Source organism: Mobula birostris, chromosome 3, assembly GCF_030028105.1.
Source record: "Mobula birostris isolate sMobBir1 chromosome 3, sMobBir1.hap1, whole genome shotgun sequence".
Taxonomy (NCBI): Eukaryota; Metazoa; Chordata; class Chondrichthyes; order Myliobatiformes; family Myliobatidae; genus Mobula; species Mobula birostris.
In genome coordinates, this window is record NC_092372.1 from 228,127,576 (window position 1) to 228,147,999 (window position 20,424).

Genomic DNA, 20,424 nt, shown 5'->3' on the forward strand with positions numbered 1-20,424 from the left:
CATCTTGTTTGGCATGGACTCGATGGGCTGAACAGCCTGTTTCTGCGCTGTACACTCAGTGACACTCTGATGAACCTGGCTACAATGGGTCAGGCAGTTTTAAGAACTCCTCTGCCATCAGACTGCGAGATTTTCCTTCGGGTGCTGCGGTTTCCTCCCGCATTCCAATGACATGCGGTTTAGGGTAAGTGAATTAAGGGCACACTATGTCGGTGACACTTGTGGGATGACCAGCACAACCCTCGCTGATTTGATTTGATGCATTTCACCGTATGTCTTGAAGTCGTCGTCGTCATTACATGCTGTGTCGTATAATGTGGGTTATCATGGCCTCTGACCATGATTGTTCTTGGCAATTCTTTTTACAGAAGTGGTTTGCCATTGCCCTCTGGGCAGTGTCTTTACAAGACGGGTGACCCCAGCCATTATCAATCCTCTTCAGAGATTGTGGGGGAGGGCCGAGCAGGTGCTACACCTTGCCCAAAAGTAACCTGCAGGCTAGCGGAGGGAAGGAGTGCCTTACACCTCCTTTGGTAGAGACATATCTCCACCCTGCCACCCAATGTTTGATGTACGTGTAACAAATGAAGCTAATCAGTCAATCTGATGTCAGAAAGGTCCATAAATGTAAACCTCGTTATCCATCTTTTGCACTATTTATGTTGTAACTTGGAGTAATTTTCATGCCTTGCTGCTGCAAAACAGCAAATATCATGACGCACGTCAATGATAATACACCTGACTGATTCTGAAATATTTTAATAAAGGCTCGTTGTGCCTCTATTTTCAGTACTTGAGGAAGAAAAATGACTTTAGAGACCAGACTTCAAGCAGTGGTACCTTTTTTCAGCCTGACATCATGGAGAGCATGCCGAAATTTGCAAGGTTCTAAGTTACAGACCGACTTCGGCATAAGTTATCAGCTTTTGCCACTCCAGAGAAAACAGCCCAACTTTGTCCAGCCTCTCGTTATAGCCCATGCCCTCTAAACCGGGCAGCATCCTGGTAAACCTCTTTTGCATCCTCTCTAAAGCCCGACATCCTTATTGTAGTGGGGTGACCAGAACTGTACGTAACACTCCAGGTGTGGCCTGACCAGGGTTTTATAAAGCTGCAACGTAACCTCCTGACCTTTGAACTCGGTGCCTGCTGTGTACCTCCTTAACCACCCTATTGCCTTGTGTTCCCAGTTCGAGCTATGTGACTGCGAGCAGGAGCGAGGCACAGTACCCAGCCACGAGTCCACGCCTTGCACCACGCCAACGGTAAGGAACCGAGTCCAGCTGTCGATACTTATGTTGTAGAGACGGGCCATTTGGGCCATCAGGTACATGTGGTTCCCAGCTGGCTAATTCCTCTCAGATACCATAACCTCAAGGCCACATTTGCCTCCAGCTGTCACCTCCCAGCCCCTATAACCATCTCTATGTTTTCCTCTTCAATCTGACTGCCACTTCTCATGTAGATCCACCCTTCCCTCCCTCACCATTTACACTGGCTGTCTCCTCTCTTGTCTTTCAGTCCAGATGGAGAGTCAACTGTCCCATTTCCACCCAGGGATGCTGCCTGGCCTGCTGAACCAGGACAGAGCAAGGCAGGAGTTGACCTTACTGGATGGAAAGGGCACCCCTCTCTCCTTTCCTCGGCAATATTAGTGAACATAGAACACTACAGCACAGTCCAGGCCCTTTGGCCCACAATGTTGTGCTGACACTTTAACCTACGCCAAGGTCAATCTAACTCTCCCTCCCACATAGCCTTCATTTTTCTATCATCCATGGGCCTCTCTTAAATTCCTTACTGAATCTGCCTCTAGTATCACCCCAGCAGGGCGTTCCATGCACCCACCACTCTCTGAATTGCCTCTGACATTCCCTCGCTATACTTTTCCCCCGTCACCTTGAATTTATGCCCCCTTGTATTAAGCATTTTCACCCTGGGAAGTAGGGTCTGTGTCTCTCATCTTGTACACCTCAATCGAGTCTCCTCTCATCCTCCTTCACTCCAAAGAGAAAAGCCCGAGCTCACTCAACCTGTGCTCAGAAGACACGCTCTCTAATCCAGGCAGCATCCCGGTGAATCTCCTCTTGAAAGCTCCCACATCCTTCCTGCAGTGAGGCACCCGGAGCTGAACAGCTGCATTTTTATCATGGTGAACAGAGCCCAGTCCGGCTCAGGACACCTTTCTGTCCCGAGAGGGAGTTATGAATGAAGGGCTTGCTCTTGTAGTGAAGGCCCTTCAACCTGTCTAGTCCCATCTAGCCGCACCTGGACCAAACTTCTCTTAAGTGTTGAAATCGAACCTGCATCCACCGCCTCCACACTCTCTCCATCCTCGGAATGAAGAATTCCCCCTCACGTTCACCATTCATCCTTAACCAATGCCCTCTAATTCTAGTCCCACCCAACCTTAGTGGAAAAAGCCTGCTTGCGTTTACCCTATCTAAATCCCTCATAATTTTGTATACCTCTATCAAATCTACCCTCGTTCTCCTGCGCTCCAGGGAGTAAAATCCTAACCTATTCAACCTGTTTTTTAATAACTCAGGTCCTGGAGTTCCAGCAACACCAGCTGTCCTTGGATGGGTGGGAGGTGCCGGCAGCTCCCTCTGGTCAGGGCAGTTCTGCAGGACGAGAAGCCAGGACGGACTGTCACTCCACACCAGTGGCCTTGTCCTCCCAGGAGAGGAGCAGAAACGGAGCCAAAGTCAGCACGGTGGCGGCTGTTTTCTTGCCCGTGGACGGAGTCTCTCTGCGGGGTGAGGTCCGTACCAGTGCCTCACCCTCTCCGAGCAGCGTGTCGGCCGGGAGCAGCATGGGGGGTGCATGGGATGAAATCCGAGAGCCTGCGCTGGAAATGGATTGGGTGCCTCCCGCGGACGAGGCGAAGGACGCTGGAGCAGAGCGTGTGACTGAAGCAACCGTGGATCGCATTGCCACTGGGAACTTTAACCAGCATCAGCGGAAGGGCGTGCAGATTCAATTCACAGAGCAAGACAGCACCCTCAGACAAGAGGCACCGGCCACTCAGAGTGCAGAGAGCTCCATGCCACCCATCTGTGACGCTTGTGGGGACTCAGCCTTGTCTGACTGGCAAGGCCTCCTGCATCAAGAAGACTGCTGCCCTCACCCGAGCAGGGAGGGCGATCTAGTGACAGGCGTCATCTCAGGTGCTCCCCATCGAGATTGGGAGGAGACGGCTGTGACTGACTCTTTAGCCCCCACCGTGAAAAGCGAGGGGCGGCACAATGCTGTGAGCAATCCCTCGGAGGGCACCCTCGTTGAGGGCAACTCTGCACCCGAGCATTCATTTAGTGCCCAAAGCCTAGAAGTTTTCGAAGACCCTGACAACAGACTGAGGGGTGCGTGCCAGAGCAGAGGCGTGCCCGGTGGAAACTTCCTGCCGGAAGGTGGAATTGCAGAGGGCACAGCAAGACGTCGAGAGAATGAACGTTTGAGTGGTTACCCTCAGGAAGCACTTGTGGATCCAGCTCATGAAGATGACGCGCTCCCTCAACCCATGGATGTCCGGTCGACTCCTCTGGAGCAACTGACCGAAGCTGGGACAACTGCAGGCGTGATTGCTGGTGGCAATGGTTCGGCCTGTGAGAGAGAGAAGCAACTGTCATCAGACAATTCCCACCAAAGCGCCATTGTTCTTAACTGTCCTGAAGCCACCCTGGGGGCAGAAACTTCTGATTCTCTGCCTGGAGGTGTTTCAAGCACACCCGCTGAACGGGTGGAAAAGGATGTGAGTTTGATTAACTCTGAGATGCTGAGAGGACCTGGGATCCTGATGGAGTCACAAGGTCCACACAAGTTGGAGGCTGTATCTGTGCGGCAGTCCGGGTGGGTAAAGCAAAGAAGAGAGGGATCATCCTTTGTGAAGGAAATGGGAACAGCTACTGACACAGCGCGGGCCAAATGTACAACACTGGACAGTTCTGTGCCAAAACCTTCCTCAACTTCCTTTGCCTCAGAGACCAAACTCGAGTCAAAGTTGCCCGTTGAATTGGCCGAGAACAATGACAGCGTTCCGGTTGCCACCCTCTCAACTTTCGGCCCTTCTGACCCGGGTGAGAACGAAAGGCCGGTGATTCCCTCCTGGAAATTGCACTCTTCACCTGTGGGACCTCAGGGAGGAGTACAGGATCAAGTCAGCACAGCTATAGATCCCACAGAAGGAGAGCACGGATACAGGGCACATGGAGAGGAAGCCAGAGCCCTTGGGGAAAGTGAGACCCACAGGAAGCCACCAAGGCCTTCAACTGATGTCGATGTGGAGGACATGCAAGCTCAAGGTGAATTAAACCTGCTTGACCAAAGGGCCCAGGAAATGGACACAGAGGAGTCGAAGGAGATGGAGATGGAGGCGGACTCATCGTGCGGCGTGGAGGCGGGTACATTGCGGGAGGCAGCAGAGTCACAGGAACTGGAGGTGGGTGCATCGTGGGGAATGGAAACAGAAACGTCACAGGAAATGGAGACCAGAGTGTCACTGGGGATTGAAATGGGTGCGTCGCGGGAACCGGAGATTGTGGAATCACAGGAAATGGAGGTGGAAATACCTCATCAGGCAGTGATCAGTGCACCACGGGAAATAGATACAGACGCATCACGGGAGCTGGAGACGGAAAGGTCTCAGCAGATGGAGACTGGTGCATCACTGGAGATGGAGATGGGTGAAGTCCTCAAATCTGACAGTAACTTGGAAGGGACGATTCACCTGAATGCTCCTCCGGAATTGGAGGTGGCGACTCACGGGCGAGTTGAAGGTGGGGGAAGTGTAGCTGATGTTGATGTAAAGCACTGTGGCCCTAATGGGGAAGAAGATGATTCTGATGCCAAGGAGGCGTCTGAGCTGATCCGCCTCTCTCTGAAAGTTGATGCTGAGGAGACTGGAGAGACCATGGACAAAAGTATGGAAGTAGACTTGGTGTCCGAATGTGCAGACAGGGATGTGGATGTGGCTAACGTCACTCCAGCAGCAGTGGCGAGGAAGGTGCCTTTGCCACGTGGGGGAGCCGTCGCCTCGGCAACCAGGTTGGACTATGAAGTTATCAGTAAACCCATCTCACCCGAGCCTTCTGCATCTGCTGGCGAGCTTGTGGCGATACAAGAGAAAATGTTTCTCCCTGAGAGAGTGGAGACCCACTCCAAGACGGAGCTGATAAACCCTTGTGTGCAGCCCATCCACAGAGCTCCAGAAGGTGAAGACCACCTGCAGTTCCCGGTAAAAACACAGGAACTCGGGAACCTGTTCTGCAGGCCGGAGGCTTTAGGTACACCCAGTGCAGAGGTGGGCAGGAGTGCAGAGACCAGTCCGTTCTCAGTTCCTGAAGCAGGGGAAGGTGTGAGGAAGCCCAATGGCGTACTGGCACACCACCAGACCCCGACACCACCAGATCCCATCCTCTCTGAGGAGGGATCTGAGTCCCAAACATTACTGAGTCTCATCATCCCTGAGAAGGGATCTGAGACCCCCACACCACCAGATCCCACCCTCTCTGAAGGATCTGAGACCCCCACACCACTAGATCCCACCCTCTCTGAAGAGGGATCTGAGACCCCCACATCACCGGATCCCACCCTCTCTGAGGAGGGATCTGAGACCCCCACACCACCAGATCCCGCCCTCTCTGAAGAGGGATCTGAGACCCCCACACCACCAGATCCCACCCTTTCTGAAGAGGGATCTGAGACCCCCACACCACCAGATCCCACCCTCTCTGAGGAGGGATTTGAGACCCAAACATTATTGGATCCCACTTTCTCTGAGAGGGGATCTGAGATCCCCACATCACCTGATCCCACCCTCTCTGAGGAGGGGTTTGAGACCCCAACGTCACTGAGTCCCACCGCCTCTGAGAAAGAATCTGAGATCCCCACACCACCAGATCCCATCCTCTCTGAGGAGGGATCTGAGACCCCCACACCACCAGATCCCACCCTCTCTGAAGAGGGATTTGAGACCCAAACATTACTGGATCCCACCCTCTCTGAGGAAGGATCTGAGACCCCAACGTCACTGAGTTCCACCACCTCTGAGAAAGAATCTGAGACCCCCAAATCGCTGAGTCCCACTGTCCCTGAGGGGGAACCTGAGACCCCCATGTCACTGGGTTCTACCACCTCTGAGGGGGGACCTGAGGCCCCCACATCACCAGATCCTACTGCCCCTGAGAAGGAAGCTGACCTCCCAAAATTGCAGGATTCCTCTGTGTCAGAACAGGGATCTAATCCTCTCATCGACTGTGAGAGAGGAACTGGACCATTTGCCCCAGGGCGTCCCACCATCTCCAGTACCGCCACAGTGCAGGGGCCCACTGTTGCCGAAGGGGGAGCTGGCATTCCCACCCTAGGGGAACCCATTGTCCCTGAGGGGGTAAACAATATCACAAGATCCGAGCTGGAGATCAACAGCTTCACATCACAGGGTCTCACAATTACTGAGGGAGAATCAGACATCACTGCCCCACAGGGTCCTAGTGTCACTGTGAGAGAATCAGACATCTCTGCCCCACAGGGTCCTAGTGTCACTGAGAGAGAATCAGACATCTCTGTCCCATATGATCTTAGTGTCACTGAGAGAGAACTGGACATCTCTGATCCACGGGGTCCTAGTGTCACGAGAGAACCGGATGTTACTGCATCTCAGGGTCCTAGTGTCACTAAGGTGGGATCAGACATCACTGCCCCACAGGGTCCTAGTGTCACTGAGGTGGGATCAAACATCTCTGCCCCACTGGGTCTTAGTGTCACTGAATCAGACATCTCTGCCCCACAAGGTCCTGGTGTCACTGAGAGAGGATCAGGGATCTTTTCCCCATATGGTCCTAGTGTCACAAGAGAACTGGACATCACTGCCCCTCAGGGTCCTAGTGTCACTGAGAGAGAACTGGACATCTCTGCCCCACAGGGTCCTGGTGTCACTGAGGGGGAAATCAGAGTCCCCACATCACCTGCTGCCAATATGGAGGAACATTTTGGGAGGAAGGCCATAGTACTTTCTGGTTACAAGGGTGGAAGTGATCCTCAGTTGAACCAGACCTTGCCGGGTAGTGAAACCCTTCCTTGTGACGGCTTTCCAGTGGCCGAGAAGACGACAGTAGAGCAGAAGGTGGTGGCAGATGATCCCCACTGGCCCAGTGGCATTATTCCAGATGAGTGGCTCCTGTCTTGGGACGCACGGTTGCACTTGAGCACCCCGCCTGCAGGGGGGCTGGTGTTGAGTGAGCCTGAGAAGCATGAATCAGCTTCGAGCAAGGTGGGCACTTCCTTGGCGGCAGGGTTGACCGACCAGCCAGGGCAGTGTGTGGCTGGCGCTGGAGAGGGAAAGCAAGTCGGAACGAATGAGTGCCAGGGATCTGGGGCTTCCCCGTTCCCATCGGGTGTCATGGGAGTGGTGGGAGGCAGTCCAGCGGATCCTGGTGATCTCCAGAGGACTGAATCTCAAGAGGATGCAAAGGAAGAAGGAGGGAGGCCCGGGGAGCTGGAGCCAGGACTTAGTGACACAGTGATCGGGCACCTGGAATGTCATGTCGTGGACCAATTGGAAGCACCTTCCACAACTGAAGTTGGAGGAGAGGATGCATTCTCTGGGATTGAACACGTGGAAGACGAGCAAAGTGGAAAGGATCACGTGTTTGGCGGCTCAGAGCATGGGTCAGTGCAGAGCAGTGTGCTGTCGTCCAGTGACCTGGCTGCCCCTGGGTGTGTGCTGAAAACAGAACTAGGCCAGGTGTGTCCCAACGATCCACACACCCGGGAGGAGAGGAGGTTCCAGCCTTCAGTTACTCATTTTGCCAGCGCTCAAAGTTCTGTGTGGGATACCAAAGAGGAGAGAAGCACCTGCAAGGCATCGACTGCTACAGGAGTGAAGCTCATTCCTGGGGGCTCGGACAATCGGGAACTTGTGGACGAGAGGTACGGGGAAGCAAATGGACCTCGAGCTTCAGGACCATCACCTTCGCAGGTACAACAGGTTTGGTCATCTGGAAGACAGAAGGAGCCGCCTCACACACCACCTGACCCTGACGGTCAGCTCCAGGCCTATACCGAGGCAATGCCAGCTTCAACGTCGGGAAAACCCCAGGCAGAGGTAAAAAAGGGAGTGGATGCTGCAGAGGGGACTCTGGGTGAGAAAGGACTGTGTGTGCTGGAGGATGGCATTGGAGCTGTTAAGACACCTTCACGTTACTCAGACCTTGCCCATGACACGAGAGATAGGACCCAAAGCTTGCAACTGCAGCTTACACCAGAAAAGCCAGAAGAAGACACTTCGAAAAAGTGCAGACCTCCAGTTAGAGAAGGTGGGCGCATGGACACTTGTGAGGCTAGGCAGGCGGGCAAGAGAACTGACTTGGCCGGAGAAGGAAAAGAATCTTTGTTCCCTGAGGCGTCATGTCGGGCCAAATCCATGGCTGCATCTCTGGATGGTGTAGAATCAGAAACAATAAATGTGGCTCACCAAGACTGGGGCAAGAATTGGGTTGAAATTGCAAGCAGAATTGGTGTGGATTTGGACCCTGGAGATGACTCCAGTCATGTCAAACTGAACCCAGAGTGTCCAAACCCACAGCACTCTGAGATTAAGTTGGAGGAGGAGGACTTGGCAGGCAACTGGAGGTCAAATGGCTCAAGACATATTGGTTCTGTAGCACTAAAGAGACCTTGTGAAAGTGAGCTAGCAGATTCCAGTTCCAGTTTTGCACCCAGTAAAAGGAAGTGCACTGATCAGCAGAAAGGGCCAGGGGAGCTCCACTCTGAGAGGAGAATAAATCTGAGTCTACTGTCCTTCTCCAACCAGCTGAAGCAGAACCGAGCCAACTACATTGGCAGGATGGTCCGCCAGTTCTTCGCTGAGTACAGACCACCTTGGGAGCACAGGGTTCCCAAGCTCGCTGTGGTGAACCGGCAAGGTGAGGTGGCGAGAATTGTTAAAGACTTCTTCAAATCTCTCAGCGTCCCGTGCAAAGCCGAGGTGGTCGACGGGCCTCAGCACAGCATGACATCCTCCGGCAGCAGTCAGCGACACAGCCACTCAGGCTTAGAGTCAGGGGAAGACCAGATGGAAGTGTCTGAGAACCAGGAAAGGCAGCTTGAGAGGCTCTGTGAGATTGGTCCTCCTGGGCCTGCCCTTATGCACGTGACTAATGATACCAAGGCAACGGTCTCCCATCACGCGTCTGGCGGGATAAGTTGGCATGATCGTGATGCTGGAGACATGGAAACATGCCTTCCGCCAGAAGACAGTGACGTGACTCGGGAATCGGAAGCTGCCCAGGAAAGTAGCTGGGATGCAACCCCGGACCTTCTCAACCACTCTCCCCACCTCGGTCAGAACGCATGTGGCATCACCCAGCTAGAGGAGAACTCTCCAGTTGAGGACTTAGAGACTCCCTTTTGCTCTACTCAAGGCAGAAAGGTTTACACGGAGGCTCCCAGCCCACCCCAGGTAGGACCCATCGCCCTCCCTTGGTTTCCTTCCATCACTGAATCCCCCAAGGTGCCAGGGCATTCCTCTAATGTCAGTGGAACTGAGGAGATGGTTTGTGATGGAAGGGACTCTTTGTTATTGAAAGCACCTCATACACCTCTGAAGCCAAGTAGCTGCAACCTTGTAGACAATGTTGAGGAATCCTGGACAGATCAGAGTCCTTTCCGCCCAGCTGAGCGGACCGCTGACTTGGCTAGGGATGATAGATCCAGTTCGGGTATGTCGGCTTGCTTACCTGCCCTGGGTCGGGACAGTTGTCCTCCCAACCTGACAGACCCCGGTCAGGTGATGGAACGTGGCGACCCTTTTCAGAGCCGTGAAGGCATGAACAGTCTTGGTGTGGTACAGTCGTCATCTCCTGGCTGCTGTAGGCTGGCTCAGTGCGACAGTGTGGATGGTCATTATGCAGCTCAGTTAGGTTGTAGCAACAATGAGACCGAATCTGACAGTACAGGAGAACCTCCTGCCCCTGACGACACTCATCTGGGTTGTAGCGATGACGAGATTGAATCTGTCAACCTGGCAGAATCGTCAGCCCTCGGTGACAATTTTCACGATCGTACCAACAATAAATTGGAATGTGTCGATGTTGTGGAACCAGCTCTTCACCACAGAAGCCTTCAGGAAAGTGACAGTGACATCAGTCACAGTGTAGCACAACCTGGCAGCAATGCCTTGGGTTTTAGTGACAAAGAGACTGAGTCTGTTAATGCGAAAGGACAACCCGCTGATAGTGACACTGCTCTTGGTCTTAATGAAGATGAATCTGAGCTTGGTAATAGTGTAGAACCATCAGCTCTGGACAGCAGTGATCTGGGTTGTAGTGACAGTGTGCATCAACCTGATCGTGTAACAGAGTTATCAGGTCTCAGTAACAATGTCCTGGCTCTAAGTAACGATAAAATTGTAGGACCATCAGCTCATGACGACAGTGATGATGAAGTTGAACCTGTTAATATTGCAGAAACACCAGCTCTCGACAGTAACGACCTGAGTTGTTGTGACAGTGTGGTTGAACTTGTTGGTATAACAGGATCGCCAGGTCTTGATAACAACATCCTGGGTGGCAGTAATGATGAAACTCAATCCGTTATTACTGTGGAGCTCCCAGCTCTGGATAGCAGCAACCCAGGTCGTAATGACAATCTGGTTGGATCTGTTGATGTGACAGAACCACCAGCTCTTGACAATGATCTGGATCATAGCGACGATGAAACTGAACTTGTTATTTCTGATGAGCCACAGGCTCTGGACGACAACGATCTGGGTCACAGTGACGAAACTGAACTTGTTATTTCTGCAGAGCCACAAGCTCCGGACAATGATCTGGATCACAGTGACGATGAAACTGAACTTGTTATTTCTGATGAGCCACAGGCTCTGGACGACAACGATCTGGGTCACAGTGACGATGAAACTGAACTTGTTATTTCTGCAGAGCCACAAGCTCTGAACGACAGTGATCTGGGCCGTAGTGACAATGTGATTAAACCTGTTAATGTAGCGGAATCTTCAGGTCTCAATGACGACGCCCTGGGTCTTAGTAATGATGAAGCTGAACTTGGTAATATTGCAGAGCCACCAGCTCTTGACGATAGCAATCTGGGTCAAGGTGAGAATGAAGCTGAACCTGTTGTTACTACAAAACCACCTGCTTGTGATAGCAATGCCCCGGGTCATCGTGATGATCAGATTGAGCCTGTTAACGTTGAACAGTTATTCCCCCACTGCAATAATCTAAGTTACAGCAACATGAAGATGGAAAGTGATGATGTCACAGAAAGGTCATCTCTCGACGTGGGTCATAACGCCTGCTCTGTCGATGTGTCAGCTCTTGGCCAGAGTTCTCCAGGCAGCCTCGCAGGTGTAGGGTCAGCAGCTGCTCTCGGACGTTCAACGGAACGGCAGGGACTCTCTGACGGTCTTTCAGATGCTGGAGGTTGCATTGTGCGGGGTGTGGCCCCTGGTGACCATGCAGTACCGGGACAGAGTCACAGAAAAGGCTGGGAGCTGCCAGACTCTCACAGCCCTGACCAGGGAGGAACGATGGGCTGCAGATCATCAAGGGAACATGAGTCTGGTGTGGAACAGTCCCCCAGCTGGCTTACCAGCCAGCCAGCCGGGCTACAGCTCAAAAACCCTTTGGGGACGACAGCTTGGAGCACCATCATGGAGGATCCAGCCTGGAGTGAGACCTTGGCCCAGCTGAGGTGGGGAGGTGGTCTTCGTGTGGGAAGGACCAGCTCAGAGAAGGCAGCACACCTGGAGACACCTGGAGAGCCTGTAGCCTGCCGAGGTAGGTTCGATATGGACTGGCGAGCATGGGGTGACTTTGTCAGTGGGTCTTGAGCCTTAGAAGCAGCTGGTGAGAGGCTGGCAGCTGTCAAAGTGGGGAAGGGTCTTAGAACTGAGGGTTGAAGACTATAAAGCATGGAAGAAGAATTAGGTCACTGGGCCCTTTGAGACTACTCTGCTAATTCATCATGGTTGATTTATTATATCACTCAACTCCATTCTCCTTTACTGCCCTTGCTAATCAAGAACCTATCAACCTATGCTTTAAATATACCCAATGTCTTGGCCTCTACAGCTGTCTGTGGCAATGAATTCCACAGAGTCACCACACTCCGGCTAAAGAAATTCCTCCTCATCTCTGTTCTAATGGGACATCCTTCTATTCTGAGACTGTGCCCTTTGGTCCTTGACTCCCCCACTATAGGAAACATCCTCTAAATGTCCAGTATCTCTGTGTCCTCTGGTCCTTGACTCTCCCACTATAGGAAACATCCTCTAAATGTCCAATCTCTCTGTGTCCTCTGGTCCTTGACTCTCCCACTATAGGAAACATCCTCTCAATGTCCAGTCTCTCCCTGTCCTCTGGTCCTTGACTCTCTCACTGTAGGAAACATCCTCAAAATGTCCACTCTCACTGTGCCCTCTGGTCCTTGACTCTCCCACTATAGGAAACATCCTCTCAATGTCCAGTCTCTCTGTGTCCTCTGGTCCTTGACTCTCCCACTGTAGGAAACATGCTCAAAATGTCCACTCTCACTGTGCCCTCTGGTCCTTGACTCTCCCACTATAGGAAGCATCCTCTCAATGTCCACTCTTGGCCTTTCAATATTTAATAGGTTTCAGTGAGATTTCCCCCAGGCCCTCCTGATCTTCTAGACTCCAGTGAGTCCAGCCCAGAACCATCAAACACTCCTCGCACAGTAACCCTTTCATTGCCAAGTTTATTCTCATGAACATCATCTGGACTCTCTCCAATGTCAGCATATCCTTTTTTAGATAAAGGACCCAAAACTACCCACAATACTCCAAATGCAGTCTGACCAATGCCTTATAAAGCCTCAGCAATACATCCTTGCTTTTATATTCTAGTCCTCTCAAAATGAATCTAACATTGTATTTGCCTTCCTTACTAGTAGGTTAATTGGTCAGATGGGTATAATTGGGTGGGATGGTCTCATTGGTCTGGTGAGCCTGTTAGCGTGCTGTATCTCAGTGTAGAAACTTACTGTCCTTATCTCCTCTAGTTTAGTCTAGCTCTGATAATGGAATAGTTTCCTTCTGTTTACCCTATCCAATACCACTCATAATGTTATACCTCTTCATAAAAGTGTCCTTCACATCCTCAGAGGCTGGTGAGACTGTGGAAGGAATTACCCGCGGAAGTGGTGAACGTGGACTCATTTTCAACATTTAGGAGAAATTGGGATGTGTACATGGATGGGAGGGGTATGGAAGGCAACGGTTCCTGGTGCAGGTCGATGGGACTAGGTAGAATAACAGCTCAGCAGGGACTAGATGGGCTGAACAGCCTGTTTCTGTGCTGTAGTGCTCTAGGACTCTAGTCTTTATTTCAGATTTCCAGGATCTGCGGGTTTTTGCTGCTTTCTGCCCCTTCTAATCCTGTTCCCTCCGCCTTATTCCTTTCACAGAGCCTCTTGTAGCAGACGTAAAGATAGAGAGAGACGATGTTCCCGCTGAAGGGGTGGACGCTAGCCCTCTTGACCATGTCCCGCCCATCAGTGCGCCAGTGACCAGGAACTATCAGTACCTCTCCCCCTCATTGACAGAAATCTGGGCTCCTCCAGGTACCCAGGACAGGGACCGGCCAGTTCACCCGGCCATGGACACTACTAGGCACGATGCTGGGGGTGCCAAGCAGGTTGTCCCCTGCGGCTGGCATCCTCCGTCCAGTGGTCCAGACGCTCCGGTCTGTCACCTGGCACTGGCAGCTGACCACAGCATCTTGTCATTGACCAGCAGGGGGGCTGGTGACCCAGGTGCCAGGGCGGGTATTGCCAGCACCTCACCGAGCAGTGGAATTCAGTCGAAGATGAAGCCCGTCAAAAAAGAAAGTGGGAGCGGCAGGGAGGCTGGTGACCATGCCTGTGGGCAGCGGTCAGTGTCTGGCTGCTTTACCGAGCCTCCTGCAGGCTTTGCCTCCCACTCGGGGACTCGCCCTGCTACCGACCACTGCCCCACACTGCCCGTCCCCCAGAGTGGCCTGGGGTGGTGTCCCGCCGCTGGCCATCCTGACCTGTGGCATTCCACCTCTCCTCCCACCAAGGTCCTTCACCCCCAGAGCCCCCCCACCAGAACCAGGTGCAAGTCTGAGGCCGGCCTCCTCTCCCCCTCCCAGTCCCAGTATCCCCTGCCTCCCACAGATCGCCACGAGGGGAGGAGCCCGCGTCGGCGTCTTTCCTGTGGATTTGACGGTGACAAGTTGTTCCCGCTGGCTGAGGCGGTGTGTTCTTGTGATTTGGAGGAGCGGCAGAGTTCTCAGCGGAACATCTATAACCTCTCACCCGGCCCCGTGAGATCCGATGTGGCGGGGCCACCTCCCAGCCAAACAGAATTCCACCTGTCCCAGAGCGAGCGCAATCCCTACTCTGGCCGGAATCCTGCTGGGCACGACATGGCGGCCGGAGCCAGCTGCTGTTCAGAAGGGATTGATGAAGGTCCCCAGAGATCGGAGTTCGTGGCACACTGGGGCAGAAAGGACAAGGAAGCCTCTCAGCCTTCAGGTGAGAGCAGTGAGCAACTCCATCCTGGCAACCAGGTTCTGTGGCCAAGTAAGTTCTTACCTGTCCAGTCACAGGCAGTACCTTCTCTTCCCAAAGATTGAAAGGCCTAGATAGAGTGGACTTGGAGAGGATGTTTCCTACAGTCTAGGACCAGAGGGCTCAGCCTCAGAAGAGAGGGACGTCCCTTCAGAATAGAGATGAGGGGGAATTCATTTAGCCAAAGAGTGGTGAATCTGTGGAATTCATTGCCACGGACGGCTGTAGAGGCCAAGTCATTAAGTATATTTAATACAGAGGTTGATAGGTTCTTGATTAATCAGGGCAAAGGTTACAGGGAGAAGGCAGGAGAATAGGGTTGAGAGGGATAATAAATCAGCCATGATGGAATAGAAAAACATAGAAAACCTACAGCACAATACAGGCCCTTTGGCCCACAATGCTGAGCTGAACATGTACTTACAAAAAAAAATTACCTAGGGTGACCCATGGCCCTCTATTTTTCTGAGCTCCATATACCTATCCAGGAGTCTCTTAAAAGACCCTATCGTATCCACCTCCACCACTGTCGCCAGCAGCCCATTCCACGCACTCACCACTCTTCGTAAAATACTTACCCTGACATCTCCTCTGTATCTTCTTCCAAGCACCTTAAATCTGTGCCCTCTTGTGCTAGCCATTTCAGCCTTGGGGTGAAAAAAGCCTCTGACTATCCACACGATCAATGCCTCTCATCATCTTATACGCCTCTAACAGGTCACCTCTCATCCTCTGTCGCTCCAAGGAGAAAAGGCCAAGTTCAACTCTTTCTCATAAAGCATGCTCCTCAATCCAGGCAACATCCCTGTAAGTCTCCTCTGCGCCCTTTCTATAGTTTCCACATCCTTCCTGTAGTGAGGGGACCAGAACTGAGCACAGTACTCCAAGTGGGGTCTGACCAGGGACCTATACAGCCGCAACATTACCTCTCGGCTCTTAAACTCAATCCCACAATTGATGAAGGCCAATGCACCGTCTGCCTTCTTAACCACAGAGTCAACCTGCGCAGCTGCTTTGAGTGTCCTATGGACTCAGACCCCAAGATCCCTCTGATCCTCCATACTGTCAAGAGTCTTGCCGTTAATGCTATATTCTGCCATCATATTTGACCTACCAAAATGAACCACCTCACACTTATCTGGGTTGAACTCCATCTGCCACTTCTCAGCCCAGTTTTGCATCCTATCAATGTCCCGCTGTAACCTCTGACAGCCCTCCACACTATCCACAACACCCCCAACCTTTGTGTCATCAGCAAATTTACTAACCCATCCCTCCACTTCCTCATCCAGGCCATTTATAAAAATCACAAAGAGTAGGGGTCCCAGAACAGATCCCTGAGGCACATCACTGGTAACTGACCTCCATGCAGAATATGACCCGTCTACAACCACTCTTTGCCTTCTGTGGGCAAGCCAGTTCTGGATCCACAAAGCAATGTCTCCTTAGATCCCATGCCTCGTTACTTTCTCAATAAGCCTTGCATGGGGTTCCTGAATCGCTAATTGTGTGCCTTCAGGTTTCTGTATCTCCTTCCTGACAGTATCAGTGTAACGAGGGCTTGTCCTGGGTGGTGGGGGCCCTTAATGATGGACGTCGCCTTCCTGAAACACCGCTCCTTGAAGATGTCTTGGATACTAAGTAGTACCGAAGATGGAGCTGACTAATTTTCCAGCTTTCGGCATCTTCGATCTTGTGCAGTAGCCTCCAGTCCCCGGACAGTGATGCAGCCAGTCAAAGTGCTCATACTCTCCGTGGTACATCTGTAGAAATTTTCGAGTGTTTTAGGTGACAAACCAAATCTCCTGAAACTCCAAATGAAATGTCGATCAGGTATCAGCAGAGAAATGGAAGGTGATGTTTAACCCAACCAAAAGTGGAGAGTTTCACCTTAGTAGGTCAAATGTAAAGAGACAGTACACTGTTAAGGGCAAGACCCTTAACGGTGTTGATAAGTGCAGGGATCTTGGGGTCCAAGTTTATTGTTCCCTGAAAGTGATTACACAGGTTGATGGGGTGGTTAAGATTCTTGCCTTTATTAGTTAAGGCACTGAGTTCAAAGGTCAGGAAGTTATGTTGTGGCTTTATGAAACTCTAGTTAGGCCACATCTGAAGTATTGCACACAGTTGTGGTCTGGCTATTTTGAGGCTGCTTGTAAGGAGAGAAATCTCACGGCTGCATACTTTGAACTTTGAACCCTGCTATAGGAAGGATGTCGAGGCTTTGGAGAGGGTGCAGAAGAGGTTAACCAGGATTCTGCCTGAATTGGAGAGTATGTGCTATAACGAGAGGTTGAACAAACTTGTGTTGTTTTCTCTGAAGCAGTGGTAGCTCTATATAGACCTGATAGAGGTTTATAAGATTATGAGAGACATAGTGTAGACAGACAGTATCTTTTTCCCAGGGTTGAAATATCTAATATTGGAGGGCATACATTTCAGGTGAGGGGGGTAATTTCAAAGGAGATATGAGGAGCAAGTTATTTTTCCACAGAGAGGTGTGGGTACCTGGAATGTCCTGCCTGGGGTGGTGGTAGAGGCAGAAACTTTAGAGATTTAAGAGACTTTCAGATAGACACATGAATATGATAAAATGGAAGGATATGGATATTGTGTAGGCAGAGTGGATTAATTGTCCATTTGATTACAAATTCAATTGGTTCAGCACAACTTTGTGGGCCCAAGGGTCTCTTCCTGTGCTGTGCTGCTCTACGTTCCCACCAGAAGCATGGCGAGATTTCCTCTCTGCTTTCCTGGAAAAAGTGTAGAACGAGCTGTCAGAAGAAGTGATGGATGCAAATTTTATTGCAACATTTAGATCTTAATGATCTGGATGATGGGGTGGTAAATTGGATGAGTAAGTATGCAGCTGATACTAAGATAGGTGGAGTTGTGGGTAATGAAGTAGGTTTTCAAAGCTTGCAGAGAGATTTAGGCCAGTTAGAAGAGTGGGCTGAAAGATGGCAGATGGAGTTTAATGCTGATAAATGTGAGGTGCTACATTTTGGTAGGACTAATCAAAATAAGACATACATGGTAAATGGTAGGGCATTGAAGAATGCAGTAGAACAGAGGGATCTAGGAATAATGGTGCATAGTTCCCTGAAGGTGGAATCTCATGTGGATAGGGTGGTGAAGAAAGATTTTGGTATGCTGGCCTTTATAAATCAGAGCATTGAGTATAGGAGTTGGGATGTAATGTTGAAATTGTACAAGGCGTTGGTGAGGCCAAATTTGGGGTATTGTGTATAGTTTTGGTCTCCAAATGATAGGAAAGATGTCAACAAAATAGAGAGAGTACGGAGAAGATTTACAAGAATGTTACCTGGGTTTCATCACCTAAGTTACAGAGAAAAGGTTGAACAAGTTGGGTCTTTATTCTTTGGAACGTAGAAGGTTGGGGGGGAATTTAAAATTATGAGGGGGATTGATAGAGTTGACGTGGATAGGCTTTTTCCATTGAGAGTGGGGGAGATTCAAACAAGAGGACATGAGTTGTGAGTTAAAGGGCAAAAGTTTAGGGGTAACATGAGGGGGAACTTCTTTACTCAGAGAGTGGTAGCTGTGTGGAACAAGCTTCCAGCAGAAGTGTTTGAGGCAGGTTCGATGTTGTCGTTTAAAGTTAAATTGGACAGCTATATGGACAGGAAAAGAATAAGGGTTATGGGCTGAGTGCAAGTCGGTGGGACTAGGTGACAGTAAGAGTTCGGCACGGACTAGAAGGGCCAAGATGGCCTGTTTCTGTGCTGTAATTGTTATATAGTTATAAGTAGAGTGGTGCTAGAAAGTTTGTGAACCCTGTAGAATTTTCTCTGTTTCTGCATAAATATGACCTAAAATGTGATCAGATCTTCACGTAAGTTCTAAAACTAGATAAAAAGAATCTGATTAAATAAATAACACAGAAAACAGTATACTTGTTCATTTATTTATTGAGAAAATGATGCAGTATTACATGTATTTGTTGGAAAAAGTATGTGAACCTTTGCTTTCAGTAACTGGTGTGACACCCTTGTAGAGCAATAACTTCAACCAAACATTTCCTGTAACTGTTGATCATTGGCTTGGAGAAATTTTAAGCCATTCCTCTTTACAAAACCCCATTAACTCTGGGATGTTGGTGGGCTTCCTTGCATGAGCTGTTTGCTTCAGGTCCTTCCACAGCATATCTATAAGATTAAGGTCAGGACTTTGACTCAGCCATTCCAAAACACAAACTTTCTTCTTCTTAAACCATTCTGTTGTTGATTTACTTTTGTCTTTCCAATCAATGTCTTGTTGCAAGCTGTCCAGGCCCTGAGGCAGCAAAGCAGCTCCAAACCATGATGTTCCTTCCCCCATGCTTCACAGTTGGGATAAGGTTTTGGCATTTGTGTGCAGTGTCCTTTTTCCTCCAAACACAGCAACGTGCAATTCTGCCAAAAAGTTCAACTTTTGTCTCATCGGTCCACAGAACATTGTCCCAGAAGTGTTGTAGAACATCCAGGTGGTCATTTGGAAACCTGAGACATGCAGCATTGTCTTTTTTTTTGGAGAGCAGGGTTTCCTCCGTGGTGTCCTTCCATGAACATCATTCTCATTCAGTGTTTTTCTTCTCGTTGACACGTGAACCAAAACGTTAGCAAATTCTAGAGGTTTCTGCAGGTCTTTTGCTGTTAGCCTTGGGCTCTTTTTTACCCCCTTCAGCATTCATTGCACATTGTGCTTTTGATGTGACCTTGGCAGGATGGCCCACTCTGAGGAAGAGTAGCAACAGTACTGAAGTTCCTCCATTTGTAGGTAATTTTTCTTACTGTGGACTTATGAACACTCACGTCTTTAGAAATACTTTTATATCCTTTTCCAGCTTCATGGTTCTCTACTATTCTTCTTCTACAGTTTTTTTTAAAGTTGTTTTACGTAGTCTAGTGTAGCCTTGTGTTGTCTCACACAGACTAGTGTAGTTTTGTGTTGTTTCATGTAACACCAGGGTCCTGGAGGAACATTGTTTTGTTTTTACTGTGTACTGTACCAGCAGCTTATGGTCGAAATGACAATAAACTTGACTTGACTACAATTCTTCTTCTAAGGTCCTCTGAAAGTTGTTTTGGTCGAGGCATTGTGCACATAAACAAATCTTTCTTTGTCTTTTTTTGTAGGGCAGGGCACCTCTACAACCCACACCTCAAATCTCATCTCATTGATTGGCACGCCTGACTCCAAATAGCTTTTGTAGAAAGCATTACCCCAGAGGGTCACATACTTTTTCCAACGGATACATGTAATATTGGAAACAACAGGAATTCTGCAGGTGCTGGAAATTCAATCAACTCACATCAAAGTTGCTGGTGAATGCAGCAGGCCAGGCAGCATCTCTAGGAAGAGGTACAGTAAGAGATTTCTTACTAACTCTTCCTTCAGTTAGTCCTGACGAAGGGTCTTGGCCTGATAACGTCGACTGTACCTCTTCTTAGAGATGCTGCCTGGCCTGCTGCGTTCACCAGCAACTTTGATGTGTGTTACATGTAATGTTGGATCATTTTGCTCAATAAATGAATGAACAAGTATAATGTTTTTGTGTTATTTATTTAATTTTGTTCTCTTTATCTAGTTTTAGGACTTGCATGAAGATATGATCACATTTTAGGTCACATTTATGCAGAATTAGAGAAAATTCTACAGGGTTCACAAACTTTCACAAACGATCATATTTAATGATATATAAGACATATCATTAAGTCTGTTCCACCATTCCATCATGGCTGATTTATTATCTCTTTCTATCCCATTCTCCTGCCTTCTCCCTGTAACCTTTGACGCTGTAAATATTCCCATTGACTTGGCCTCCACAGCCGTCAGGGGCAATGAATTCTA

The 20,424-nt window shown here is 50.0% G+C and overlaps 1 protein-coding gene across 4 annotated transcripts in view; it reads left to right on the top strand.

Moving 5' to 3' along the window:
- Window positions 1–20,424, top strand: part of LOC140195624 (uncharacterized) — a 155,254-nt gene that overhangs the window by 23,416 nt on the left and 111,414 nt on the right. For 3 of the 4 annotated variants that reach the window (XM_072254283.1, XM_072254282.1, XM_072254284.1), the window contains 3 exons: window positions 1,191–1,265; window positions 2,549–11,795; window positions 13,444–14,535. In XM_072254283.1, coding sequence (XP_072110384.1) covers window positions 1,191–1,265; window positions 2,549–11,795; window positions 13,444–14,535 — 10,414 coding nt within the window. The remainder of the gene's footprint in view (window positions 1–1,190; window positions 1,266–2,548; window positions 11,796–13,443; window positions 14,536–20,424) is intronic. The other variant, XM_072254285.1, reaches the window with a different exon arrangement.